The sequence below is a fragment of the Phyllosticta capitalensis genome (genome assembly GCF_038381095.1).
Source record: "Phyllosticta capitalensis strain CBS 128856 chromosome Unknown BKA78scaffold_8, whole genome shotgun sequence".
Taxonomy (NCBI): Eukaryota; Fungi; Ascomycota; class Dothideomycetes; order Botryosphaeriales; family Phyllostictaceae; genus Phyllosticta; species Phyllosticta capitalensis.
In genome coordinates this window covers 411,644-437,274 of record NW_027117446.1, presented here as the reverse complement: position 1 = coordinate 437,274, position 25,631 = coordinate 411,644, and the positions used below count along the sequence as shown (strand labels likewise).

At 49.9% G+C, this 25,631-nt stretch overlaps 9 protein-coding genes and 1 pseudogene across 10 annotated transcripts; 5 read left to right on the top strand and 5 right to left on the bottom strand.

Annotated features, from left to right (window-relative positions):
- The first annotated feature begins 2,462 nt into the window (after window positions 1-2,462).
- Window positions 2,463-2,576, top strand: BKA78DRAFT_t145 (annotated as a pseudogene). Its single transcript has one exon. The product of its transcript is annotated as a tRNA-OTHER (tRNA).
- An 809-nt stretch (window positions 2,577-3,385) lies between these two features.
- On the top strand, window positions 3,386-5,176 carry BKA78DRAFT_319903 (uncharacterized protein). The gene has a single exon (XM_066888903.1). The coding sequence runs from the start codon at window positions 3,741-3,743 to the stop codon at window positions 5,010-5,012; it is 1,272 nt and encodes a 423-aa protein (XP_066741718.1). The 5' UTR covers window positions 3,386-3,740; the 3' UTR covers window positions 5,013-5,176.
- Window positions 5,177-5,191: 15 nt separating this feature from the next.
- On the bottom strand, window positions 5,192-6,716 carry BKA78DRAFT_285588 (RTA1 like protein-domain-containing protein). The gene is made up of 2 exons (XM_066885704.1): window positions 6,190-6,716; window positions 5,192-6,124 (listed from the first exon to the last, which is right to left on the bottom strand). The coding sequence occupies exons 1-2, from the start codon at window positions 6,383-6,385 to the stop codon at window positions 5,331-5,333; spliced, it is 990 nt and encodes a 329-aa protein (XP_066741717.1). The 5' UTR covers window positions 6,386-6,716; the 3' UTR covers window positions 5,192-5,330.
- A 55-nt stretch (window positions 6,717-6,771) lies between these two features.
- Window positions 6,772-8,856, top strand: BKA78DRAFT_319900 (uncharacterized protein). Its single transcript, XM_066888902.1, has 2 exons — window positions 6,772-7,049; window positions 7,315-8,856. Exons 1-2 carry the CDS (start codon window positions 6,954-6,956, stop codon window positions 8,725-8,727), a joined length of 1,509 nt encoding a protein of 502 aa, XP_066741716.1. The 5' UTR covers window positions 6,772-6,953; the 3' UTR covers window positions 8,728-8,856.
- Window positions 8,857-9,108: 252 nt separating this feature from the next.
- Window positions 9,109-11,265, top strand: BKA78DRAFT_172553 (uncharacterized protein). Its single transcript, XM_066883273.1, has one exon. The coding sequence runs from the start codon at window positions 9,154-9,156 to the stop codon at window positions 11,212-11,214; it is 2,061 nt and encodes a 686-aa protein (XP_066741715.1). The 5' UTR covers window positions 9,109-9,153; the 3' UTR covers window positions 11,215-11,265.
- A 3,014-nt stretch (window positions 11,266-14,279) lies between these two features.
- On the bottom strand, window positions 14,280-14,660 carry BKA78DRAFT_297551 (uncharacterized protein; the record flags this gene model as incomplete). The annotated part of the gene is made up of 1 exon (XM_066886783.1): window positions 14,280-14,660. The coding sequence occupies one exon, from the start codon at window positions 14,658-14,660 to the stop codon at window positions 14,280-14,282; it is 381 nt and encodes a 126-aa protein (XP_066741714.1).
- Window positions 14,661-15,839: 1,179 nt separating this feature from the next.
- Window positions 15,840-16,501, bottom strand: BKA78DRAFT_319896 (uncharacterized protein). The gene has a single exon (XM_066888901.1). It carries the CDS (start codon window positions 16,386-16,388, stop codon window positions 15,996-15,998), a length of 393 nt encoding a protein of 130 aa, XP_066741713.1. The 5' UTR covers window positions 16,389-16,501; the 3' UTR covers window positions 15,840-15,995.
- A 733-nt stretch (window positions 16,502-17,234) lies between these two features.
- Window positions 17,235-19,253, bottom strand: BKA78DRAFT_254255 (uncharacterized protein; the record flags this gene model as incomplete). The annotated part of the gene is made up of 2 exons (XM_066884889.1): window positions 17,235-17,583; window positions 18,784-19,253. Coding segments are annotated over 2 exons (819 nt in total), but the record flags the coding sequence as incomplete, so codon positions are not given.
- Window positions 19,254-20,503: 1,250 nt separating this feature from the next.
- BKA78DRAFT_354737 (uncharacterized protein) lies at window positions 20,504-23,330 on the bottom strand (the record flags this gene model as incomplete). The annotated part of the gene is made up of 2 exons (XM_066891786.1): window positions 20,504-23,232; window positions 23,285-23,330. 2 exons carry the CDS (start codon window positions 23,328-23,330, stop codon window positions 20,504-20,506), a joined length of 2,775 nt encoding a protein of 924 aa, XP_066741711.1.
- A 624-nt stretch (window positions 23,331-23,954) lies between these two features.
- BKA78DRAFT_297547 (uncharacterized protein) lies at window positions 23,955-25,524 on the top strand (the record flags this gene model as incomplete). Its single annotated transcript, XM_066886782.1, has 2 exons — window positions 23,955-24,003; window positions 24,053-25,524. 2 exons carry the CDS (start codon window positions 23,955-23,957, stop codon window positions 25,522-25,524), a joined length of 1,521 nt encoding a protein of 506 aa, XP_066741710.1.
- Window positions 25,525-25,631: the final 107 nt, after the last annotated feature.

Sequence of the window (25,631 nt, the reverse complement as noted above, 5' to 3'; positions counted from 1 at the left end):
GCCTTTTCCCGAGGGTTGCTGACGCATGCGGCTGCGGCTGCGGCGCGGCGTTGTGCTGCTTCGCTGGTGTTCGCGGTTGGTTGGGGCGGGTGCGCGTTGATAAGATGGTGGTGAGTCCTCTGAATCTGCATGAAGCAATCTTTCGAAGATGAGATTGTGTGTTGTGCTCGAAATGGAATCAATGGGGCGACGACCCCCCTGTGTTGCCTGCAAGTGACAGGCAACCCCTTTTCTTCAAGCTCCCCTCCCGAGGTACACATCTCGGTCGCGACGCGCTCGCGTGCTCAAATCTACCAAAACACGTCGCCCTGTCCTTCCTGCTTCCGACGTCATCGCATCAGACGCATGTTCAATTCGGCGTGGACTTTTTCAGTTTTAACACCAGGACGTCTTGGACCAGACGATGGCGCAACAGCTTGTTTGCATTGCAGACATTATCTTTTAGAGACTCCAGGCTGGCCTTCATGAAAGCTGGATTGTGCTCGTGTAATTGAATCGACGAGATCCTTCTCAGTGATTCGTTGACCTTTCCACAACACCACTTCCGGAGTGGCTAGGCACCTTCGCGCCAGTGTGAGCACTGTTCTAGCAGACAGAACTGTCCGAACAGAGAAATTGGGTCGTCCACGCTTCGCCGCCACATCTTCCCGCTCGGTCGACACCTTGTACCTGATGCGCGCGTGTGAGAAGCCTTTGAGACTGCAGCATTGGAACATGTCCGGCTTTTCGTTCGTGTGGCGTTGCACCAACTCACCCACACGCTGATTTCGTAGTGCACACATCTCTGTGTTTCATAAACTCACACTTGACACCTTATGCCGAAGCGCCCGCCCGAGATGCTGGCTTTGACGTCCATAAAAGCCCAAACGGGCTGCGAATCTCATGCAATGGGGGAGGTTTTTCGACAAAGGCTCTCCACGTCACAAGCAGAGACAGACCTTTGGTGCAAACTTGGACAAGGCGCGAGGCTGCTGTGGGCATGCATCGTCTTGCCGTTGAAGCTTAGCTCACCAGAAGGTCGTGGCGGCAACGAGGGATGAAGTCACCACAACACGTTCGACGAAATAGGCAGGCTGAAGCCACGGATTTTTGGTAATAGACGGACCTTCGTTGTCCATGAGCCAGAGTCAAGCACCAAGCTAGGGCTACTCGAGCCCCACGTGTTGAATCGCTCCATGAGGGCTGAGAAATGACGATAGCAGCGGCCTCTATTTTTGCCCACTGCGCCATGTTGCGTCTTTGAAAGGCCGATGGGTAGAAGGAATGTGGCGACGGCGTCTTTGGCCAAACGGAATTTAAGCGAGTAGAACCAAATGCGTCTGCGGAAGCGTTGGTAACACAGGAGTTTGTGAGATGGTATGGTTGCGCGCCCTGGATGAGATGGATGGTATGGCCAGGGAGTTTTGTCACATCCAAACAACCGATTTGCCGGGGATTCGTGCCACATGGAGGAAGTATTAGAGACTGTCCAAACAAACGGTACGACCACAGCGCGGGCGCACACCCATTTGGGCTGTGGTTGGGTGAATACAGACCAGGGCTGAAGAATTGGATTGGCACAGCCTGGTTGTATGCAGGGTAGCCCACGGTGCTGTGGTGGTTCCACAGGCATCGTGCTACCACAGGCATCGTGCTACCACAGGCAGGCTGCGGCTATCATGTCCTTCGTTAAAGAGGCCGAATGCTCTCCGAAGCAGCTCTTCAGCGGTTGATTCCCCATACAATCCAGAGCTCCACTTCGTCTTCGAAATCGTCAGTAATTTAGCGCAGTATGAGGATCGCCCTCCGCCGAAACCTCCATTTCTGACGAGCCCTGGCAGGAGACTCAATGGCACCCACTCCCCGATCAATCAGCCCTGCCGACGGCATCGACATCGCTGAGCTGGTGATATCTTTCGTCGGCGTCGTCCTAGCCACAGGATTTGCGTATGCGTCGTTGAGCTTGCAGCGAAATGCTCGCCGCCATTCTGGTAATGTACCGGGTCAAACTTGTGCCACCTGACTGACTTGGATGTCAGCGATTCTGCCAGTATGCGAGCCTAGGACGCGGTCATAGCCCCCGCCGCCGTGCCGTGCGGCGGTGTCAAGAGGAAACGGTTGGGGACGCTAGGTAGCGTCGAGGCTGGAAGCTTGGAAGGCTTCTGCTGGTGAAGACTGCGGAGTTTTGCAAGGAGTCATTTTGCGCGTGCGGCGTTGAAATGTGCGCCACAAGCTCCAGGCCCATTCGGAGTTGGACGTCTTTGTCAAGATGCGGAATTGCAGGTGGAAGAGGATAGACTGATGCTTGATGTAAATTGAGACTTTCAAACGTTGAAGGATATATCAAGCGGCATTGGAGACTGACACCAGCCTCTCCATCCATCGCTTCCTGCGCACAGTAATCAGCATGAGCTGCCTACCGTCACTGTTGCGCCCAACCCACCTTTATATCTTGAAAGCCCGGCACCACATCCAAACAAAAAGCTGTCGTGGTGCAAGCTAGCACGCTATGTGCCGGTAGGTGGCAAACTTACGTAGTAAGAATCCTCCTTTAGGACTAACGCGTAGAGATCTGAGTTCGAGTCTCAGCGATGGCAGTAATTTTTCTCCTTCTTTTTTCTTTTTTGCCGGAGTTTGGAGATTGACTTTGTGGTCTTTGGTTTTCGGGTGGGGCGATGGAGGAGCCGCTCTTTGGCTTTTGATGGTGGTGCTGTGGCGCTGGCCTTGAAGGCGAGCGTGCTCTGTGGGGAAACGTCCACGTTTGTACGACCGTGAAGGCGCGCAGCCCCATTGAAAGATCCAAAAAACCTGACTCGAGGAAGCTGTTTGCACGCATGTCCGATGTGCGCTTCATTCGCGGCCAAGGCGTCATTGGGTGAATCGTGTTTCCGTTTCTAGTCTCTTCGACCCAATCACCACGACGGCCGAGGTTGACAATTGGTGTCAAGAAGGGGTGGCATTGCGTTAGAGACTGAGCGCTCTTCCGCGAGACGGGACTGGGCAGCTTCGATGCTGTCCATGAAATCCAGCGCCGAGTACGATGTGGGCAAACTGAGGAACAAGCCTGGAGCAGCGGTGCGGGAGCTGAGAGCAGCGAGTTGTCGCATTGCGGCGAGCGGGCTTGCTGGCAGAATACATTAGCTCAAACGTTTGTAGCGGAGCTGATGCCAAAACGTCACTCAAAGTAAGTGGGTTGTAGAAACGACGTCCGTCGTCGAGTTTCGCCGTGTCGTCAAGCGGCAGACAGCCAATCAGAGAAAGCGCGAAGCGCCCGCTTACGTCGCGCAACCTTCAAATAAGGTATGGACCGTGCGCTCAGATCGACCATGGTTGCCTGCCAAAATTAGCCGACGCGACAACGTCACGTCGTGCTTTCTTTCTCCAACGCAACGCGTCTTTCTCCCTTCACAACCGTCGCGCGTTGTCTTTCGCCACATCCTGTCTCGACTTCAATCTTCGCATTCTACTACACCAAATTCTTGTGACTGGCACTGTTTGCAATCATGGGCAGATCCCGGGCATCCAAGCGAAAGAGACCCCAGCCGCTTAAAGGCCAGGACGAGAAGAACGAGTCTCACAAGCCTACGAGATCTCCGTGTGGTCGGGATCGAAAGCGCGGCAAGTTCAAGAACCAGCAAGAAGAATCAACGCCGGAATAGCAATCCCCCAGCCGCCAGCCCCAAATCCGCGTCAAAGTCGAGGAACAGGAATTGGCGACGTATCAGGAAACCGCAGGCGAACAGTCTCAGATCCAAGACACCATGCCCTCTGGCCAGCCAACAACGCCGAATATCAAAGTCGAGGAAGAAGAATCGGTGCTGGAGCTGGAGAAAGTCTCGTCCGTCCTGGCTCAAATGCATGGGCCCGTGTCCTCTACTCAGCAATCGACTTCCAATATCAAAGTCGAGGAAGAGGAATCAGCGCTGAAACCTGAACTCAGAGCCGGTAGTACTGACCCTCTAGCAAGCTCATGGGATGGGAAGCCGGACTCGGTTGTCCCTGTCCTCCCCGGATCTCGAGTCAGACGCGGCGAGCCCCAGTACCCGATCCCAGTTTATATTACGACCGAAGCACTGCGCTACCATCAGAGACCAGGAGAAGACTCTGGAATTCTCAGCGTTACTCCTGCGGAGAATGTGGTGAGATGGTCAATCTACACGCAAGAATCAACACCCGGGATTACGTTCGCGAGCCTATTGATCTGCAGGAACCTGCTCGATTCTGAAGAGTCTACTCCAACAGGCACCTTGTTTGACAACGAATTTTTTGGAGAACTTTGCTTTGAGTTGAGGCACAAAAGCAAAGCGAGGCTTGTTAACGACGTTGGAAGACTCCTCGTGCCCTCTGCAGCAGAGCTTCGCATACGGGGCGAACCTAGTCTGAGTATCCTGGCTGAAACGGTCAGACAGACCTGGTGCAGATGTATTCCCTTGTTTCCGCCATCCCCCGACCCGGAAATTTCTGTGGGCTTCGACAAAGAGGCTTTCACCAAAGGAAGAATGGCAAAGATGCGACCTCACCTCGGATGTGGATCGAAGACAAGTCTATTTACTGCCACCGCCGACGTGTATTTCCCGTTCCTGGTGGTCGAAGCCACACCCTCACTTTCTCCTGAGGGGCGAAACTTTTGCGCGATGGAGCTCCGAAATACTCCCCATGCGGCCACCGCAATGCGCGGCGTTGTCGAGCTATTTCGATACGTCGATCGCGCGTACGAGATCGATCGCAACATTCTTACCTGGTCAATCACATACGACACTGATACGGTTACAATCAACGGTCACTATGCGGTGATTGACGGCAAAGAAATTCGCTACTATCAGCACAACGTTGCGAGATATTTTTGGTCTTGCAACCTCAGCATGCCTCAGTCCTGCGATCATGATCAGTGGTTGAGTCATCGCTTTGTCAAAAGCTTGTACAAGACCTGGGCATTATCGCATTTCGAGCGAATATGCTCGGCCATTGACGACTTGCCTCCTGGGGATGCGTTCAGTGCCAGTTCATCTCTACCAGGATCAGAGAGCCCGTGACCAAGAAACGGCGACTGAGGAGTCATCGTGGCACATTTCTATCAGTCTTTGAAGAATTTCCACGACTCATTGAGTTGTGTGAATACCATGGACCTGTATGGTGGCAGATGCGGTAATGACAAGTTCCTGTGCAATCCGAACAATCGAAAAGTTTTGGTGTGTGCTGTTGCGGATTGTGTCTGACTGTTGCTGCTCTATTATTCCCGCTAATCGCGCTCTATGCTCTGCTAATTTGACTATAAGACTGAAAGGACTTGATGTGTGGCGCCATGCAATGCACCGAAATGAAGGACGCCTGTGAGGTGGAGCCTGCCACCTCTACTCTCGTTCCTCAGGAGCTGGCCTATTCTCCTCAAGAGACCGACTCTCGGAATATGACGGAGGGGTAGCGCCGTCTCGCAATGACATTTGCACATCCGTTTGCCTCTGCAACCTCTTCCTAACCTCTCTGACCAACCGGCCCGGGTGCAGGACCAAGAATCCCACCATGACTTCCAGCATGGGAACGCCATCGAACAGGTAGATGAAGACTTCGTGGCTTCCAACGAAACCACTCGTTCCGCCAACAAACTCGATACCTCTGACGATACTCCGAACGATCAGCATGACGGCCGCAATCTCAAGGACGATGAAGTGGCCCAGCCAATTCACGCCAGGCTCGGCGCACATGTTGGGAGTGGGCGATCTCCTTAGCCTGGCGTGCATGCGGCCACAGGTGATGCTGAACACAGCCAGAGCAATGAGCTGCGCAAAGAGACCGACCAGGACGACGATTTTGCTCAGGCGCCGGCCCTGAGCAGTTCCGCTTGCAGGCAAAACGGTACCAATGAGCTGGGTGAAGATGGCGACAATGTCGAAAAGGACGTAAAGCTTGGTGGGGGAACAGGACCAGCAGGAAATGCAGCAGCGGGCGCAGCAGCCCCTGTCCCGTCTGCGCTTCTTTGGCGTCCCGTCGTCGTGGAGAGCTTGTACGATGCGTCCGTACGACATGTAGACGCTGGCTGCGAGGAGCGGCGGACCGACGAGGAGTAACATGTTTTGTAGGAGCCAGGGATCGAGGATGGTGACCTGAGTGTGAGCCTTGGAGCGTTCGTAGTAGCCGAAGAGCTCGCCTGGAGGTGCATTCATGTCAGCGCTTCCGTCTTATTCACATTCGCAAAGACTGCTGCAGACTTACAGATACCGCCGAGGATGAAGAAAAGAAAGAACCAGGCCCGCAGCCAGATCAGATACGCCAGGTGTCCGAGAGTGGCCAGCGCGAAGAGGGCCATGAATGCGTAGCCGGCGCTCTCGCTTGGTCGGTATTCCCAAAACACGACGACCATCGTGCCATTGACGACTGGGCCAAAGGGAGGGCCATCGTTGAACGCCATTTCGATGACGTCGGGGCGCGTTGAAGAGACTGAGAGTGCTGAACGCTAGTCGATAGCGGTGTTGACGGAATTGAAGGATTGGAGAATCGGCGTCGGTGCGAGCTCAAGGCAACACAGTGGCTGCGAAAGTTTGACTGAATCGGTGGGCTCAAGCGTCGACAGAGCCTCTTCGAGAATTGGCCGATCCGAGAATCGGTGTTGCAAGAGGTGAATGATGGAGGATGAAAAAGAATCGCGACGCCGGAAACCTCGGTCCATAAATGCGTTTGGAAATCACCAAACGCGAGCAAACGCAGGACGAAAATAGGACGCGAGGAAGAGAGTGCGCGCCTAGGTACCCACCTTTGATGTTTATTCGCATATGACAAGTGCGAAAATTCATTTTTCGTTTGTCGCAATTGCCTTATCGGGAAGTGGCCGCTGACCAATAGGGGCGATTCTCTTGTTCTGCCTGGATGCCTGATGCGAGAATTCCACCAGAGCGACACCCCTCGCAGCCGCAACGCCTCCGTTGTCACAACCTCGGCCGAATCATCTAGTCTTCCCGTCGACGCCCAAAGCGAAAAATATGACGCCGGCGGTCAGATCGCAAACGAAAAAGACCAAAAGACCTCATCGCAAGTCGCGGGCGGGCTGCACAACTTGCAAGAGGCGAAGAGTCAAGGTCAGTCGTCTCGTCCTTTTTCTTTGACGTCGCCCGCTATCCTGTCTCAATTTCCATCGAAATCTCCTGTCTCTTTCATAGGAGCACCGCAATGGAATCCTCGCCATTTTTGCCCGCCGACTGGGATTCACAGTGCAGCATCTACTATTCCTCGGGAGTCTTGTGGATGGCTGCGGCCCTGATCGTCATCCACACGCTACTGCTCCTCGCACCATCCATTTCCAGAACTCAAGCCATCGCCGCCACTGACATTGAAAGCTTTCAGTGCGATGAGGAGAAGCCCTGCAGTAACTGCGTCCGGTTTGGCGTACCATGTGATCTCGCGCCAGGGGTCGAGACGGTCGTCATATCAGATTTACCTGCCGTCGTCTCGGTGCGACGAGGTAGAGGAAGGCCGCGAAAGAACTGGAAAGACACGACATCAACGACTCCATCTTCTGCAAAAGATGCAGCAATTGACGAAAAGTCCCCGCTCGAGCAATCTTCGCAATCAACTGGCAGCGCAATTCCGTCGCCGCCTGCAAGTGGCACAGAGGCGAGCACGCCAGGATCCACCACAATAGCTCCTTTACTCACCCCACCTGCATGCGAACCCGTACCTCTTATCAACATTGACGACGCGGAGCCTCTCCTCCACTTTGTCCAACATACTGCTGCCACTCTTGCCGGCAAGGGCAACAGCAGTTGCAAAAACAAAATTCTCCGTTTTTGGGAACACAATGCTCCTCAGATGGGCTTGCGATGGCCCTTTGTCCTCCATTTGATTCTCTCAGTCGCGGCTTTCGACCTTTCTCGACTGGCGCTGCAACAGGAGAAACGAGGCGGGCACGGAAAGACGCCGGATCACATTGCAGCAGACCCCGAAGGACTGCGGCATGTGCTGCTCCGAAGAACACGCGCCGAATATCTCGCCCTTGCGCAACAGCATTTCTCGTCTGGCCTTTCCGGCTTCACATGCCTGATGGCAGCGCCGAACCCAACCAACTGCGGCGCCCTGTACCTGTCCGCCGTCCTGGTTTCCTACTGCACTTTCGCCGCCGGCCCCACGGGTCCAAACGACCTTCTCGTCTGCTCCATCGACGACAGCGACGACCACCAGTCCATCCCCTTTGTCCACGGCCTCCGCATCATCTACGCGTCATTCAGGCCGGAGGTGTTGTTCGCTGGTCTGATGGCACCGCTAGGACCCAGTGGAGGCGCGCCGGAGCCCGAGCCACAAGTCCCCGTCTACCGCCGCGAGGGTTTCGAGCGCATCGATTGGGAGCCAGCCCTGGGCCACCTTCGCCAATTCATCAACGAGGGCACCGACAAAGACAAGGTTGCTGCTTGCATCGCTGCGCTCGACGACCTCGTCGCCATCTTTGCCGCCAATTACGGTTACGGACCCGAGGGCTCTTACGACGGCGATATCCACAACCAGTTTGTCTTTGGTTGGCTTTACAGGATAAGAGGAGATTTCATCCATTGCCTTTGCGCACGCGATTCGAGGGCCTTGCTTCTAGTGGCGTACTACGCGGTGTTGCTCGACTCTGCAACGATTGTGCCGTTGGGATGGTATATTCAGGGTTGGAGCGAGCATTTGGTGACGAGAGTGGGGGGACTGCTCTCAGGAGAGGAAGGAATGGATGTGTGGCTGGAGTGGCCGAGGAAACTGGTGGCGCTTCAAAGCGGAGAGTGACAGGAGGAGTGTATGGTGCCTGGGCTGTTTTCGGTCAGCGCAATCCCAAAGTGCAGGAGTACTAGGCAGAAATCACCAACTGGTCACCAAGAATTGGCGCAGTAGACAATTGAATGGCTCAAATTCATGACTGTTCCTGAATTCTGCCTGTCTGTGGAACATCCAACGTGTGCGGCGTACACTGGCGCTTAAATTCTGGCGAATCACCGCGCTTAGCGACCCAACCAACCAGGAAGGAAGCGCTGATCAGCCGCGCATGGCGTGGTTCCAGTAAGATTGAGTCTTGTGCGAACCCTGGCTGTTCTGCCTAAGGTAGGGCACGGATGGGCTTTTTTAAATTTCTACCCTCTGTATCACTTGTTGAAAGCTGAATCCTCCTCATCTGGCACTGTTACTCTCGAGAATCCTTCCCGAACTTTTTCAAAGATGGCCGATTCTTCCGGTCGTCTTGACTCTTCTTCAAACCCTCATGCGGTACATGCAGATTCAACCTTCACAAAGGGCTCTGCTCTCAATGCGAATGAAACGCGAAACGACCAAAATATCCAAGAAATTTCGGGGGCGTTCACGGATCCAGAGAGACAGGAAGATGCGGGCAAGAAGCGGAAGAGAGACGACGATGATGAAGCCCCTCCGGTTCCCCAACACCGCAAGCCAGACACGGAATGGTCTGATGAGGATCAGATTGAAGAATCTCCCAGTGAACAGTCGTCTTATGAAGGAGGACGTTTCAAGTCAGCAGCGGCTGAGAATAATGCTCTTGATTACAGTTCTGTTCTCTGGCCTGAGATGCATGCAATCACTACTCGTATACTTGAGGAGCAGAAACAGAACCAGTCTCCAAACATGGAGAAGATACTGCGGGGGACTTTGGAAGATTCATGTAAAGGGCCTTGCTCGGAGAGCGTCGAGTTTTACTTGAGCCTTCTCCGGTCAAATTGTCCTGTTCCATCACCTTCCTTGTTCGACGATCCCGCATTGCAAAAGATTCTAGAGAGACTCCAGCAAGGATACCACAGCAAAGTTGTCTTTGCAATTGGATCTTTACTGGTTCCGCCCGTCGACCACCTCTACGCAATGGGAGAAACTGGTCTTGAAAACCTCTGGGAATCCGTCAATGAACCTTGGTCTGAATCCTCTCCACCATTCGACTACTATCCGACGCCCGCTCACTCGGTAGGCTTCCAGCACGATGCTTTCTCGATCAGGCAGCGCATCTTGATTGGCCAGCCAGCTTTCGAAGAAGGACAATTCAACCCATACAGAGCAACTCCAGAGCTCTACTTCCCGTTTCTCTTCGTTGAGCCGGACTTTGAGTCGGAACATGGCGAGTGGCGCCTGAATGGCGAAGAACGGAATGCGAATAGTGCCATGGTCGCCGTACGCGCTGTTGTTGAGCTCTACACGAATGCAGACCGAGCGCATGAGATCGATCGCCAGATTGTTGCCTTTTCAATCGTCTACGACACCCTTTCAGTTGCCATCTACGGCCATTATGCCGAGGTCGGTGAAATCGAGAAACCGAAGAGTTACTTTCGGCGAAAGATTGGCGACTACAAGTTTGCGACACCGGGAACCCAGGATAGGTGGAGGAGCTATAGGTTCGTCATGGCTCTGTACAGGGAGTGGGCGCCGATGCATCTTCGCCGCATTCGCTCTGCCCTTGATTCAATAATCGGACCCAGTAATCCCAAGACCCATTCCCCTGCGTCCCGGTCTCTCAACGACATGCGTCCAGGGTCTTACTCTGAATCTTTATCTGGCCAACAAGAGACTCAAAAAATGCCCAACCTGATGTCCGCTCAAGATGGTGGACAGATTGCCCCTCGCGATCCGGAAAGAGTCGATGATACTATTGGCTACTGGTGCAAGAATCAAGAATGGCCGGCTGGTCATGCTGAAGCAAGCGGGACCACAAGGGACGCCGTACTCACGTCCCTGTCACGAACACATACCAAGATCGCAGATATCTGGGGCCTCAAGATACCCGAGCTAGAGGAAGATCCTGGAGAGACGGTGGAGGATTCAGACTCCGAGTTGACGCATTCCAGCCATTCCTCGGATGCCAGGCACCGCTTCATTCGTAATATCCGGACGCAAGACTTTTTGAACCACAATTCACGGTGTTCAGAACTCTCCAAGTCCGCAGAGGATCTGGTTTCAAGGCTGTCTAAGACTGAACAGCAGGTTCTACCACAGGCTGCTGATGCGGACCTTGAATTCGCCCGGATAGCTAAGCGCACAAGGTGGTGCAATTTCGCAAAGATGGTCCAAGACATCATGCCAAAACTGGTCCCACGCGTGGACGTGCTGTACTATGCTGGTGACGACAGCATGGAGTGCTTCGGAGAGTCAGTCGACGAACCATGGCGTATTTGCCTCTCCATCCACAAGTCGTATCGTCCAAGGGGGAAGGATAATTTCCACCCCCCCAAGTGGCTATTTTCCACCCCCCCCCAAATTGGGTATAGTGTTGCGCACAAGTGAGGCCCTGCTGCTGTCTATATTAGTGCTTAGTTATATTATCTATTATGAGCTCTAAATCCTTAGTATTTTAGTACCTATCTGCCTATCTATCTACCTACCTGCTATTCTACCTGCTGCCCTGCCTGCTGCCCTGCCTGCTTTACTTTATAAACTATAAGTGCCACAGCTGTGTCTATAGCCACAGCTATAGCTACTATATATAGCACCACTATAAGCGCGTGTGGCACCACTATAAGTATATATAGTACCACTGTAAGTAGCACTATTATAAGTATATATAGCCCTATTAGTATACTCTCTACCCTGACCCTACTATCCTACCTATCCTTCTATTTATTCTATAAGAGTTTATGTTGCTGCCTATATAGCTTAGGTGACTATATTCTTAAATTAGGCTTAATTAAATACTAGAGGAGCTATAGTAATAGTAGGTACTAGTAGTTTACTTATTATAGAGGTAGGTGCGCGCCACTTGTATATATAAGGAGGAGGTAGTAGAGAGGAGTTAGGTTTATTCTTATTACTAGAGTTAAGTTTATAGTTACTACTAGTAAGCTAGAGCTGCTAGATGTATAGTTTAATGTGCTATAAGGCTTAATAAGTAGGAGGATACCTGTTATTATACTAGATTAGAGTTATACTAGTAGCTTTAGCTTATATATTATTAGACTCCCTATTATTAGTAGCGTTTGCTAAAGGGTTTTAATGTAGTATAGGAGTAGATAGTAGTGTAGATATCTAGTAATTACTATACTTAGTAAGCTAGGTGCTATTATTACTAGTAAACCTATTATTGTTAGTAATCTAGAAATTATTATTATTAGTAAGCTCTAGGGTGTGCTCCTTACCTAGCTCTATTCTTACTTATAGGGATTATTATTACTAGGAGGTATATCTTGCTTAAGAGAGTTATACTACTTTATCTCTCTTAATAACCTTAAAATTAGAGAGCTCCCTAAGCGTGCTTCTTATAAGGTAAGTCTGCTTAGTAATAGGCCTATCTTAGTATATATACTATAGGAAGTCTTATAATCTATAGAGGTGCTTAGGGTCTTAGTCTCTAATATAATGTCATTAGCTACCCTTAAATTGCTAAAAAGGGTAAATATAGTTAAGTATAAGGTAGAAGTTCTTATTAAGTATAAGCTACTAAAGTATATAGATATATAGGAGGCCCTATATAGTCTTAAAGCTATTAAAGTAATACTACTCAAAGTTATCTTTCTTAGTAAGGGTAAGTTGTTAGAGGATTAGGTATAGTATCTTTAAGAAGATATTATTAAATATATCTTTAAAGAGGGGGTAGTTTTTATAAGTATATTATAGATAGCTAAATTGCTTACTCTCTTTAGTAAGGAGATCCTACTATTAGTTCTAAAGTAATTATTTAATAATATCCTTAAGGCTAAGTATATTATACTTATAGTAGCTAAGGTAATCCTTAAATTAGGTGTGTATTCCCTTAGCTATAGATATTAATTTAATACTAAGGTTAAGATACTAATTAACCTATACCTAGTACTATTTCTCTTTATATATATACTAAGTATTATTAATATAGTTAAGTACCTTAACCTATATAGTAAACCTCTTAGAGAGAGTATTATATTGCTTAGTAAACTTATCTTTAGAGTATACCTAAATAAGGAGCTTCTAATTCTATATAAACTCTTTATAGTCCTCCTAATTACCCTAGAGCTCTGCCTTATCTATTAGGTAAAAGTTCTCTACCTTATTATTCTAGGTCTAATACTTATTATTAAGTTTATATTTAGACTTCTACTTTTTAATAAGGTTGATAGTAATCTAGTTGTTAATATACTAGATATAGAGAATCTATATAGTATTAGGGAAGACCACTTTATATATATTCTTCTCTTTATAGTTATAATTAGTAATAATAACTTATAGGGAGACTTAAAGCTGCTTAAGGGTATATACTATAAAAAGAAAGGTCTCTTTTAACTCTTTAGATATAAGGTAGTAGGTAATAGTAAATAAGCCACCTATTAGTATAATGCTAATTATATAGAGTAGTAGAATATCTGTAAAGTTTAACTTATAAGTAATATTAAGTATAAGAATATAGCCCTAGTTATGCTTTATAACTATTTAAAGAGACCTCTTATATATAAAGAAAAGAATTAAGACTTAGTTCTTACTATTAAGGTTATACTTAATCTCCTAGTTATTATCCTACTTAAACTTATAGATTATATATTAGAGGTAAGTAAGTAGACCCCTTTCTATCTTTAATTACTTAGTATATAGGTTCTTAATATTATTCTTAGTAATAAGAGAATTAGGATCTTTATAGAGGATTTAAGTATAAATCTACTTTAGGTAGTTAGCTATTCTAAGGGTCTTAATATAATTCTTTCTCTTATTAGTAAGAGTAGCCTAGTGGTAGGTAGGGTAGGTAAGTATATAGAGGAATAGTAGATAGTTATGCTTATTAATCTTCTGCTTAATAATCTATTATATATGCTTAAGGTTATTAGCCTTAATTAAGTAAGTAAACTTATAGTTAGTAGTGTATATACTAGTCCTCTCTCTCTAAAATACCTATAATATATACTTGTTAGTATGGTTATACTTATAAATAACCTCTTAATAATATCCTTCTTAGTAAGCCTTTTTTTCTATATCTATATAGTATAGCTATAATCTTGTACCTAGCTAAGTAGTGTGCTTTTACCCTTAGTAGTAGTTAGGTATGTGTCCTCTATAGGTATTTCTAGTAGTAGTGTAAGGTTGTACTTATTAGAATTATAATCTACTATTATTATAGGTGAGTAAGTGGTAGTAGGGTGGTAGTAGTAGGTGTAGTAGGAGTTAGTAATAATGATAGTAAGGTGCTTAGTAGACTGCCCCACTAGAAGCCCTCACACTAAGCCTAATTTGGGGGGGGGGTGGAAAATAGCCACTTGGGGGGCCGGAAATTATCCTTCCCCCGTCCAAGGCCCTACTATGCCGCTGGTCTCCATTCGGACGCCTTTACAAATGAACAGCGACGTATCCTGTGGGAAATGGTGGTCGAGCGAACGTTTGAAAACTACAATAGTCTATGTTGGGTCACCCAGAATTTGTATTTCCCCTTTCTCGTTGTCGAGCCGGTCCATGGGTCGTACGGAGATGCCGAGGATCGGAACACAGCAAACGTCTTGATCGCAATGCGTGGCACGGTCGAGCTGTTCAGGCTTGCCCGACGCGAGCAAGAAATTTGCCGCGAGATCCTCGCCTTTTCCGGCATTTTTACCCATAGCTGGATTCGGATATTCGCTCACTTTGCTGACGGGCTCGAGGGCGGTGAGACTCCGCGCTTTTATTACCATGAAGTCTTCAAATCGATGTTTCCCGAGGACAAGTGGACCAGCTGTCCCGAGGACAAGTGGGCCAGCTATAAGTTTGTCAAGAACATTTACAAGGTCTGGGCGCCGATGCATCACAAGCGGATCTGCTCGGCGATTGAGACTGTGGCGAATTTATCTGAGAGTTCCTCTTAGACGTCGTCGTCAAGGGACGTCAAGGGACGAAATTCTCGGTACGCAGTCTGACTAATTTTCCGTCGATGGGCATTCAAGTTGAGAGATCTGATAATCGCGGTCTGCACATGGTTTCTGACAAAGAGAATCAGAATACTCAGTTGTTTGCAGTTGCGTTTTGAAAATTGTGACGTATGGTCTTGGAGCACAAACTTGGGACGCGACAAACGACAAAGTGGGTTAGAGAAGGAGCTTTTTCAAGGACGGACTGGAGATTCATTGAGTGCAAAGACGAAATTCAGGGGTCAAGGCAAGGTCATTATTCAAATCAAATTGTATGTTTCCGAGTGCACTGAGGAATAAGTGACAACGTCAAGCGTTTAGATAGTAAATGGGTAGTGGCGAATTTCGGCTTGCAGATTCTGACTCGCATCAGAGCGTTCGAACGCCATCCCCCTTCTGATCCATTTACGTTCTGAGACATCTGATGAAGATTTTCTAAGGTCGCCTCGCCATCACTTTCGCGTAAGACGCGCTCATATCAGACATTCAGAACGCGGGCCCACAAATGGCGGATGTCATTGACCTCTGATGGGCAGTCACTAGCGCTTCTTGCCATCCATGTATACTTAGATGTTCTAATAGGCGGAAGTCGAAACGCTTCATCTTTCAATGCATTCTTTTGGCGGCATACGTGGAAAAGCAGCGGCGCTCCCGGGACCGGGGGAATGGTGCAAAAGTCAAAGTGAAATTAGCAGGAAGTCCATAAACGCTTCAGAGTCTCCGATGGTAGTTGCAAGATGGACAAGACAAAAAGCGATGCTCGAATGCGATTGAGAAGTGCTTCTATAGGTATGGTTGCTGAGGAATTGAACTGGTTGTGAAAGTAATCAAAAATGCCGAAATACCTAGGAAAGGATCGAGGAAAACAGCAATCTGTAAGGCCCATATAGATACAGGTGTTTACAGGCGGCATTGAAGTTTAGCCTAGTGTCTTTTGTCTTTTCGCATCTCGAGTCGGCGACGTGTGGGGTGTCAATTCTCGCTGAGACCGTACGTTTCGGTGCCAGACGTAGACGAGCACGGTGGAGGTGGAGGTATAGGACTACCCCTAGATCCCAGTCAGGATGCACATTGATCTAATTCAAATAGACTAGCATAGCTGCAATCGATGTTGCAGATTCTTCCAGAGTTGACTGTTAAGCCTCCCATCATCAGACTCACTCCGAAAGCAGCCACGAAGCACACCCTCTCCATCCATCTTTTTCTCGATCCTGCTCTATCCTGGGCACGCCATTAAATCCGCAGATTGAACATGGGACGATATTGATAAACATCGTCAGCCCGCTCAACGGAAATCCGGCCTTCCTCCGACTGTGTCTGCGAAGAACGAGTAGGACACTTCTCTAGATCTTCAATCACCGAGCAAATCCTTGCAAAGTGCATTGGCGCCCACACCTTATAGATATTCTTCACGGATTTATAGCTCTTCCACCCATCATCAGGAAACGACGCGCTGAAGACTTCGTGGCAGTAAAAGCACAACGGGCCTCTATCCGCAGGGATGCCAGCGACATGCGCGCACACGCGGACAGATCTAGCCTCAAAGACGGCAGAAAAGGCGAGGATCTCGCCGTCGAGTTCGTGAGCACGGTCGGCGCACCTAAATAGCTCTATGACGCTGCGCATGGCAATGAGAGCGTTGGCAACGTTGCGTTGGTGGGCGTGCTCGCCCGGCGGCTCGGCGATGAAAAAGGGGAAACGCAACTCGAAGGTGACGCTAAAGGACCTGACTGCCGCGTCCTCTCTCTCCAGCTCTATGAGAAGTAGTCGCCGCTCGTAGCTGATGGCCTGAATGTCGAAGCCGGCTGCATAGTACGGCCGAGGATGATATGACTTGTGGATTGAGATGCACGTAGTCCACGGCTCATTTACCGTCTCGCCGAGGTATTTGAGGCTGTCGTCGCCTTCGGAGTAAAGTTGATCTGAGCGTGGCACCAGTATTGGCATGATGTCTGCGATGATTTTGCCCCTTTTAGAGGTAGAAACTTGACTGGCTACCCGCGTGAATATTTTGTCTGTCTCAGCTTTGGTATATGGGACTGTCTGTTCAGTCTCAACAAGTCTTCGAATCAGGTCTTTGGCAGAGTTAGAGAGGCGACTTGACTCTGTCGAGTTGTTTTGGAGGAACTCTTGGGCTTCTTGGTTGTCCAGCAGGCGTCTTCTTGCGTCTGAGGAGCCGCTTGATTCCTGAAATTCAGAATCCTCTGACTCTAAATGCTCCGAAGGTTCTTGTTCCAATTCTGGTACGACGAGATCCCAGGCTCGTTTGGATTCGGGATCCTTTTTCGATAAGGACTGAAGCAGGTCCTCCATTGTGGTTCCAGTATGCTCAAAGAGATAAGGTGGCCATGTCTGGTTCTCGCGCCAGTAGTCTATGTTGTCATGGTTTGAAAAAGGAATGAACTTCCAATACTCCTCAGGGGCAGGAAGGCCATCCCAGAGGACTTGTTTGCGAATGGGAACCGAGGAAATGGCGCCAAGCGAGTCAATTGCTGAATAAAGATGTTCGAGGTGCATCGGAGCCCAGCTTTCGTACAAGTTCTTGGTGAACTTGTAACTTAGCCACTTGTTTTCCGGATGGGACTTGAAGTTATTGTGTTTGATCAGGACTCTGCAGTATTCTGTTTCAGCGCCATTGATCTCGACAAAGTGGCCAAAGATGTTCACAGTCTGGCTGTCGTAAATTATGGAGAAGAAGATGACTTCACGGTGAAGCTCGTCCCCTCGTTTGGCACGTCGAAAGAGTTCGACAACACCTTTCATCGCAATCGCAGCACTGTGGCCATTACAGCGATGAGCGCTGAGCTTGTCCTCTTCTGTCCTCGATGTGACTTCGCAGGACAAGAAAGGGAAATGTAGGGCCGGCGAGACTCTGAACGGATTTTCAGGCGACTTGGGATCGAGTAAGGCCAGTCGGTCCATGCCAAGGGCTTTCCAGTGGTAAGCGACTGTGTATCGAGGCCGTGGGATGAATTCGCAAAGGCTCACGCACGTCGTCCAAGGAACATCCACAGTCTCTACGAGACATTCTGGGTCTGCATTGTTGAGTGTTTCGAACTCTTCCGCGGAGGCAACGATCAAAGAGTCGATGTCTTTGATGACTCTTGCTTTGTTTTTATCTTCGAGTTTGGAAATGGTCTTTTCGAAAATGCGATCATCGAACAGTGACACTGACGGGACAGGTTGATCGGTTTGAAGCAACTCGTTGTACAGTCTCCTGCTCTCATCAGAAGGGCCCGAATCAGTCTGTTTGAGGAATATGTCCAAAGGATGCGGGTTGTCAACAGAATTATTGTCCAGAATGCTGGGCGATTGAGTCGCCGTGCTTGACAAGGACGGCTCAGACGATTCGTCGTCGCGTCGTTTGCGTTTCTTGTCCGCGGCTTGTCGGGTGCTCGAGGACTCGAAGCATATGGACATCTCCTGCGAGCCGTCTTGGTTCCACAGTCCATCTTTGCCTTGGTTCATGTCTTCTATGCCGATCGCACTGAGCTGATAAGGTCTTGTTTTGGTGGCTTCTTCAGGGGGGAAAGAGCCAAAAGGTGCGGTCAAGCAAGGTAGTTCTGGCTTTGAATGCGACAGACGTTAACTCAAACGAGGTGAGAAAAGGGCAGTGCAGGCACGATGGGGCGTGAGTTTAAAAAAACCGTGCATTTGCTCTAGGCAGAACCGCTGATGTTCCCAATCACAGCCTTGTTGGAAGTACGCCTAGATTGGCCAACGTCTCGCCACATCCATGCTGGCTGTCAGTGATTGGACGCAGTGCTTCGCGCGCAGATCTACTGATGTTTAAGCGCCTGTCCACGCCGCACAACTTGATCAGGCAGAATCACCCATGAAGGTTCAGCGACCAGATGAAAGAGCTTCAATGGCAGCCTTGAAAGACTGGAAATTGCAATGCAGGGTTCAAGCGCACCGTACGCTTTGGGGGTATTTTGCGTGTGACGTCAAATGAGCATCATTTGCATGAAGGTTCAGATTCAACACATCAAAAGGAAGCAAAAGTAAGCTCGTTGGTCACTGGTGTGATTTAGCTTCAGCGGTAAAGAAAGGAAAGAACAGGTCCTCCGTCGCCCTAAAGAAACTGCAGTCTTCCGAAGGCTCTAAGGCTTCGAGAGACTCAATCTGAGTTTTGGTAAAGGCTGTGTCCCGGAATCCCACAGCGTAGTCAGGTTTCGGGGAGACATTGAACGGAGAGGCCGACTTAGTCCAAAGCTCGTCGACTGTGTCGTAGAGTGTTCTGAGACTGCTTTCACCCATAGCATACAGGTATTCTGCTTGTGGGACTAGCAGACTACCAATAGCTGTAACGACCTTTGCTTCGTTTCGATCTCGCAGTCTCTCGCGAATGAGGTGAAAGGCAGGGTCCTCGAATAGCGAAGGCGATGGAACCGTCTGTTTGGACTCTTGCAGCTTCCCACAGAGAGCTAGGCTTCTTTGAGAAGGCCCATATGCCGAGTCGAATAGTGTGGGTCTCAAAGCCTTTGCCATTTTGCGGTCATTTGCGTTGGGAGAATACCATGATTCATCAGGGATGCTGGCATGCGGCGCTCTTTTCCCCAATTTTATCACGGCGTTTGGTACGGTCTCGTCAGGCTCGGCGTACTTCGGCCAGTAACGATGCTCGACCCAATGGCCCACAGGATCGATCTCTTCGAAATGCAAAGGGTCGTGTCCGTCTGGTCCGTTGGTATCTTGAGCCCGTTTCTCAGAATGATGTGGCTCTGGGCCTGAAGATCCAAATTTCTGGCGTCGTGCCCTCGGGGAGGCCTTGACTTCCTCAACGACTTCTTGCGATCGCTTCTGTTGTCGTGCTGACGAGAAGCATTCGGCTTCCCCGGTGCTTTCTTGGAGGCTTGAAGCTACATGGCGTCAGTAGGCGCGAAAAGTCTTTTTGGCGCTGGGGAGGCAGATTTACCATCATTATCCCGTCTCTTCCGCTTCTCGCCTGTATCTTTTTGTTTTCCTGGATTGGCGGAGCTCTCAACAGCAACTTCTTTGGAATCTTGTCGGTTCAAAATCTTATCGTTGGTCATTCTGAGGGTTCAGCTTCGAGGAAGACAATGCAGAGAGAAGCTGTTAAAGTATATGTGCAATCCATGCGCTCTTTAGGCAGAACAGCCGGGGTCCGCTTAGATCACAGCCTCGCCGGGACCATGCAACGCGTGGTTGGTCGGCGGCCGATTCGCCAGAGATTGAGCGCCAGTGCACGCCGCACACTTTGGATGGAAGACAAAGCAGAACTGAGAACCCGTCATGTCTGTTGTCGATGCGCTCGTTGCTTTGGAGGCATGTATGAGAAAACAGTGGCGCTCCATGGGTATAGTCTAATACAGCAATCGAAGCGGGATGAATCAGCAGCATACGCTTGAACAGTTCAGAGGCGCTGAAAGTACAGAATAGCAAAAACAAGGGCCGGTAGTGCGACGTGGGGGTATGCAGCGGGGTTTCTTTGGGTACGTCGCTAAAATGAACTGTTTGGAAAACAATGCCAAATGCAAAAGACTGCGCAAGTGCTGAAAAATACCAAAACATCCGCAATGCAACAAATTATGAGACATCAAGACCGAGTGTCCAAGTTCCAGGCAAACCATGCGAATCGCCCAACAACTGTGACCAAGGATAAACAAAGTCCCTCTGGGACGGACAATAAGTCGCCGAAATTGGAAAAATGAAACAACTATAACAACAAGGAGCATTCGAGAAGCCCGCCCTAGAGCTCATATTCACCTCTTGGCCACTCAGCCCGAAGTCTTTGCCTTTTTGACATCCCGAATGACCACCGTGTCGGGTGTCAAATTTCGCTGAGATTGTACGTTGTCGGTGCCAGAAGCAGACGAGCGCGGTGGAGGTGGAGCCATGGGGCTAGCCCTAGATCCCGGAGCCCCACCTGTTGCCGACGATGAAGGCTTTGGAGCCCCCCCTGGTGACGCATGGGGAGCATTCAAAACTTCGGCGGCCGCTGGAAATGAAGCATTCGAAGGTGCGGAGGAAGGTGTACCCAATATCCTGATGGCTTCGCAGATCCGCTGGTAGTGGATTGGTGCCCAGATTTTGTAGATATTTTTAATGAGCTTGAAAGTGGTCCACTTGGATTTTACCCATTCAAAGTTTCCGATCTGGTGACGATAAAACACGGGATCTTGGCTGTATACATCCCTGTCATTGTATATTGCGGAAAAGGTAAGGATCTCCTGGTTGATCAGATGTTGTGATTTAGCTCGCTGAAAGAGCTCGATCAATCCACGCATGGCTATCAAACTAGTTTCGACGTTCTGAAACTGTGCCTCCTCGAGTGATGGCGCTGCGCATGACTCCTTAGCCTCACAGGTGAAAAAGGGAAAGGCCAGGTCTTCAGTGGCCAGGTGGAAATTTGTTGTTAGCGTGAATTCTAGCTCCTTGAGCACGGCCCGTTGTTGACGAGTGAAGGCTTTTCGAAAGTCGAAACCGACCGCGTAGTCAGGGGTTGGACAATTGGACCCCAGTGACGGTATACAATGGGACCATGGTTGGTCGAACGACTCGGTTAGATAAACCAAACTGTCGTCACCCAAGTAGTAGAGGTGATGCAAATGTGGTACTACCAAGGGCCCGACATCTGAGACTATTTTCGCCTCGGGTGTTTTCCTAGTCATCTGATGAATCCGCGCGAAAATACTGTCATGCAGGAACATTGGATCTTCTTGATTTTCGGTTTCCAGTCGTAGTTTCATGTTCTTGGCCGAAGCAGGAAGACCTTGAGGTAACTCTTCAGAATTGTCCAAGAGAAAATACTGGACATTTCGGCGGCCCAGTGGTCCCTTTCTTATTCCCGTGGAAGTTGAATATTCTGATGCCGGCACAGAGAAACTATGTTTCCAAACTGCTTTGTTGGCATCCCTCCTTGAGATTTGCGAAGACTTTTGCGAAGGCATTTGCGAAGGAGCACGTTGTGGACCTGACATGGCTTCGTGTCCGTTCTCAGACTCAAAGTAGCTAGACGGCCAGAAGTGGTGTTTCCGCCAGTAGTCAACGGGATCCGAAGCGGCCTCTTGGTTGGAACCAGGACTCGTAGAATGTGGGGCGTCTCCGTTCAGAGGTACAGGAGACTGTAGGCCATTCTTTGCCAAGACCTCAATTGCATCACAAATCCTCTTGTGGTGAAAAGGCACCCAAATTTTATAAATGTTCTTGATGAACTTGTGGCTGGCCCATACTTCTGTTGGAAAGAGAAAGTCTCCAACATTGTGGCGGTAGAATTTTGGGTAGTAGGGGCGGACGTCGGCAAAGTGTGCATATATGGACACAGTTGTGTTGTCGTATACCACGGAGAAGGCAAGTATCTGCATGTGGATCTTATCGTCCTGTTTTGCTTGTCTGAAGAGCTCAATCACTCCTCGCATGGCAATCAAGGTCGTCTCAACATTCTGTTTTTCGGCTTCTGCAGCCGAGGTTCCTGTGCCAGACTTGGCCTCAGCGGTTAAGAATGGGAAGTACAGTTCGATGGTTGTCCGGAAAAACGTACAACTGCGGTCTGGGCCAAGGGTTTGGAGCACTTTGATCTGAGGGTCTGAAAAGGCTGCGTTCCAGTGAAAGCCAGCGGCATAGTATGGTTTCGGGCAGGTCGATCCGAGGAGAGGGACGCATTGTGACCAAGACTCATCACATGATTCTGCCAAGTACTCAAAGCTGTCGTCGAAATAGTAGAAATGGTCTACTCGGGGTAGCACGAGATGGCCGACGTCTACAACGACCTTTCCTTCGCTTCTATTTTTGGTCCTCTTGCTGACTTTTGAAAGCACAGCGGCATCGTCCCAAATTGCGGGAACAGTCTGCTCCTCTGTTCTCAATCTCTGCAAGAGTGTTTCGGCAGTCTCAGGGAGGCCTTGTGGGTATTCTTGAGAGTGTAACATGAGGTAGGTCGTGACTGTTCCGTTATTCATGTAACGTTTTCTAGTCTCCGGAGAATCTGATCCTGAATCCGAGATGTCCAAGGCCCAAAATTTTTTATTGTTGTGACTTCGCACACTTTTGAGAGAGGGAGAACGACGCACATTCATTTGTGCAGAAGCATCAGACTCAGAGTAGGTAGATGGCCAGGCGTGATGTTTGCGCCAAAAGTCAACAGGATCAGATATGTCACCGTTTTCTTGATTGAGGCCTTCGGGATCAGGAACGAGAGGCGATTCTTGTCCAGTGGGAGATGGCGAGAGTTCTGCGTTGGGCGCAGTATCTCCGTAAAGGGGAAAGGGAGGTGGGGACCGTCCAGGACCAAGAGTCGGCTGCGGATGAAATCTCTGGCGTCGCGTAGATGGAGAAACTTCAACGTCCTCGACGTCTTCAGACCGCTTTCGTTTCCGAGCTGGTTCTTGCAGAGACGAGGAACGTTCAACTTCTTGAATATGGACTTGGTGTTTCTGATCCTCGGGAGCTTTCTGGTCCTTGGTCGCTTGGTCCTGAATTGAATGGCACGATTGGCGATCTCTCGGAGCTACAATTCATTGTCAGAAAGCGCGTAAGGTGGAATTGAATCCGCTGCTCACCTTCCAGCGCCGATTGCAAAGGGGACAATTGGTCTGACGAAGGCATTCTGACAACTTGGCGCAGCGCGACTTTACGCGAAGGACAACAGAGTAAGAGAGCAGCGTGGAACTCGCTGACAGCGTGTGTGAGATGTTTCGTGTAAGCAGATCAACGGCGTAGAACGACGCGATGACCAGGCGAATCACAACTTTTGGGAGTGTCTGGTGACTGATTCAACGTGTGCGGCGAAGACTGGCGATTGCCGGATAAAACGCGCATTTGTCGGCGTCAGCTGCATTGGCGAATGGAACGGCGACATGCTTTCGCGCCCAAGTGGAGGAGCAGTTTCAACACTTGGCTTCGCGCCAACTCGAGAAACGGTCGGGTGGGTGGTGAGTTGTCGTCAAGTCCAATCGATTACAAAGTGACATGGAGTTTCGCGGATCCGCGCGCTATAGCGGCAGCTGGCCAATCGGAGCAGGCGTCACCGCGCTCCAACCACGCGGGGCGCTCTCCCGTTAAGGTTGTGATCCGTGCGCGCCCGCGTCGTCACGTCGTCCTACGCCGTTGACCTGCTCCGACGAAACATCTCACACGCACTCTTGCAGCCTCCTCCTCCTCCTCGATACGCTGCCCTCTTGCTGTCGCTTTTCGCATAAAGTCGCGCTGCGCCTGTGCAATATTGCCAGAATGCCTCAGTCAACAGCATCCATTTCGCCTTTGCGCTCGGCATCACCAGGTACGCAACCGCTGCAATCCCACTCAACGCGCTTGCTGACGCGATGTAGCTTCAATTCCGGATAAAGTACAACAAGGAGATACCGAGGACGTCGATTGCTCCTTGTCTGCAAAAGAAAGAAGACCGGCTCGTAAACGAAAGCGATCGCGAGACGTCAACGCGGACGTCGATGCCTCTCCGTCGGCACGACGCCAGAGATTAGAACCGGGACGCTCTCCGAGTCCAGGAACTGAACAAGACCCCTTGAATCAGAAAAAAATTGATCCAGTGGACCACTGGGTCAGATACAACTCTTGGCCGTCCGACTATACTGAGAGTGCTGTACCCGCCGAAGCTATGACTGGCGTACGTAGGACCTCGTCAAAAAGAGATTCCAAAAGCGCGTCCAACATATTATATTGGAACCTGGGCTTCTCTCTATCAGAGGCGGAGGCTGCCAGCTCGAGAAGAGATCTTCTCAACCACACCGGGACCCTCGACTTTTTCAAGAACAACTCCGCTGCAAGACCAGAGGGTCTCACCGAATCCGCTGAGGAGACATGCCGGAAAGTACTCAAATCTAAAGATACCAAATGCAATGAAACAGGCCCATGGATGTTTTATAACGACAAATGGTTCGAGCGGGCCTTTAAAAGATTGAACGAGATGAACGAATCAAAAGTGATCCAAGATGCCAAGCCTTTGGTTGTGCCACCAGTAGAGCCATTCTATTACGGCGGCGACGACAGCCTGGAATATTTGACCGAGTCGGTGGACGAAACATGGTCTCTGTGTATCCCAATTCTGCGCGGCAACGTTCCGAAGCCCGACTACGCGGCAGGATATTTCCTGGATGTCGCTTTCACAAAAGAACGACAGCAGGTACTGAAACAGTTCAACACCCCCACCGGCGATAGCCCTATGCGCGTCACTCGACGCATGGTCTTTCCTTTCCTCTCCTGCGAAGCCAAATCCGGTGCCCCGGACGCTCCAAATCTCTCCGAGGCAGAAAAGCAAAACGTTGAAAGTACACTGATCGCCATGCGCGGCGTTACCGACCTGTTCCAAAGAGCAGATCGAGCTTCCGAGATTCAGCTCGAGATTCTCGCCTTTTCGGTTGTCTACAATGATCACGAGGTGCGGCTATTTGCGCACTATGCCGACCTCTACGTCGACTCGTCACAACCACAATTCTACCGGCAAAAGATCTACGAGTCGCTGTTTCGAGACGTCGGATTGGACGCCTTTCGGATGATCAGGTACATCTACAAAGTCTGGGCACGAGAGCATTGGGAGCGTATTTGCTCGGCCATCGATACCATATCGAATATGCCGGCGTACACCTCATCGACGGCTTTGTCGTCTTCGGTCACAGGCACCAAGACTCCGGCCTCTAGCTCCATGCCTTCGGCCTCTGGCTCCATGCCTCCGCCATCTGAACCCAGGTCTCGGTCCAGCAACGAAAGACCTCAGCCTCAGAGAAGCCTGACGCCTGATTCCTCCTCGGTTCGGGACGCGAAGAAACCAAAGACTTCTGGCTAGAGCGTCTGGATGCGCCTCAGTACGAACAAGTCTTGACGCATTCTCTTGCCACTCTCAGTGTGTTTGTTACCAGGGTATCAAATGCTCCCTGTCCCACCAAACCTCAG